The following is a 1,753-nucleotide window of genomic DNA, read 5'->3' on the forward strand; positions in this document are numbered from 1 at the left end:
ACGGAACACACGCTTGAGAGAACAGACAGTTATTTAAAATAGTCAACAAAGACACACTGAAGACGTCCAAGTAAAAATATACAGTATATTTATTGTATAAAGTCGTACAGACTTGGGCAATTTAATTTGACATATACTTCACGTCAGAGCCAATCACTTCTGCCTTTTTCACAATTCAGAGGAAAAATTGTTAAAACATCACGGTTGATGTACTCAGAGAGAAACAATGCGAACGATGACGACGACAACAACAGCCTTTGGATGTGTTTTCAGAGGCTACGAGAAGATAAAGACGAGTTGTATATAAAAAAAATCCCTGAAAGTGTGAGGTAAGAACTCTGTAGTCAAACTTGTTTCCTTTCACTCTCACACATCTGACTCACTCATTTGTTCCGAGATGCGACAGGTGATAGAGAACAGCCAATTACATTGTCTGCGTCCTTTAACTTTACTGTGTTGGCGAAAAAGTAGCTAAATGAAAAAAGTGGACGCCCGTCCTTCATCACTTTTGCGTTATAAACAGTCTGTTTGTAGTTAGTTTAATGATTATTAATCAAAGCCTGGGCAACAGCAGGAACTCCGACCTCAAGGTTCTAAGTTGCAGTAGAAAGTAGAACCATTCAGATAATACAGGTGTTAGCGGTGGAATGTTTCTAAAAAAAGAAATGAACATTTAAGTGCAGCTTGTTTTGGTAAAGCGTTCTAACTGAAAACACGAAAACTGACTTCACTGGTCAGATAGACTCAGTGTTTGGATAATTTACCAGGGTAAAACTAATGTTCTCACAAAACAACATGTCGCAGCACAGTGGTTGGGAAACACACTGACTCAACTGAGCTGTGAGACAGACAACTGTCTTAAGGACAAGGACTGGATGATGATTCGACGGTTGCAGTAGCTTATTCACCTCAGCTAAAATACCAACTCTGCATAATCCACAGAGAACATTCGGGTCGACAAACACTCGACGCGTCGACGTTCACGACAACAAGGCAATAATCGCCACCAACGCAGAGACATAACAGCTGTTGAACAGCAGATAACAGTCAGACAACAGTCCTGGATTAAACTCAAAGGTTAAGAAATGTCCCGTCATCATGGCTTCACACGAGCGTTTCATGAAGCCGTGTACGTTGGATAGATATTAAGGCATTAAGACTGGATTAAATGCAGCACGTTTTCTGCACACGGACAGTGTTTCCTGAAAAGATCAGAAATATAACAACGGACTTACAGTCTGTTGTTACAGTCTAGTTGGGCATCTGAGCAGCTCGGAAAACCTCAGCGAGAGCACAGGAATCCAGAGAAAAGCCGTCCAGTTAATCCTCATGTCGATTCCAGTGTGTCCAGCTGGAAGACGTTGTGATTGGTTGGCGTGGTGAAAAAGAGCTGCTCCTCATTGGTCGAGCGGTTGTCACAGGGACTGTGCAAACCCAGCGTCCTCTCAAAGTCCAGGAGCTGGCCCATAAAGTTGAAGTTGGGGGAAATGTTGGACTTTTTCCTCTTGACAAAGTCGTACGCATCATTGAGAGAAAGATTCAGTCTCTGCATCAGATAGGCCACGGTGACCGTGACCGAGCGGCTGATGCCGGCCAAACAGTGGACCAGAATTCCACACTGCTTTGAACGGGCCTCATCTGTAAGAAGACATAGTCTAGTGTCAGTGAACGAGAAGACGATCGTACTTGAACAAAACACAAGAATCAAATTATAATTTTTGTTGAGTGTGACGTCATCAGCTGCTGAGAGAAT

At 42.8% G+C, this 1,753-nt stretch overlaps 1 protein-coding gene across 1 annotated transcript in view; it reads right to left on the bottom strand.

The window, feature by feature from the left end:
* Positions 1-71: 71 nt before the first annotated feature.
* Positions 72-1,753, bottom strand: part of LOC103385438 (dual specificity protein phosphatase 7-like) — a 5,500-nt gene continuing 3,818 nt past the window's right edge. The window contains exon 3 of the mRNA XM_008319331.3: positions 72-1,638. Coding sequence (XP_008317553.1) covers positions 1,328-1,638 — 311 coding nt within the window. The 3' untranslated portion in view covers positions 72-1,327. The remainder of the gene's footprint in view (positions 1,639-1,753) is intronic.

This window comes from Cynoglossus semilaevis, chromosome 10, assembly GCF_000523025.1.
Source record: "Cynoglossus semilaevis isolate Cse_v1.0 chromosome 10, Cse_v1.0, whole genome shotgun sequence".
In the NCBI taxonomy this organism is placed as follows: domain Eukaryota; kingdom Metazoa; phylum Chordata; class Actinopteri; order Pleuronectiformes; family Cynoglossidae; genus Cynoglossus; species Cynoglossus semilaevis.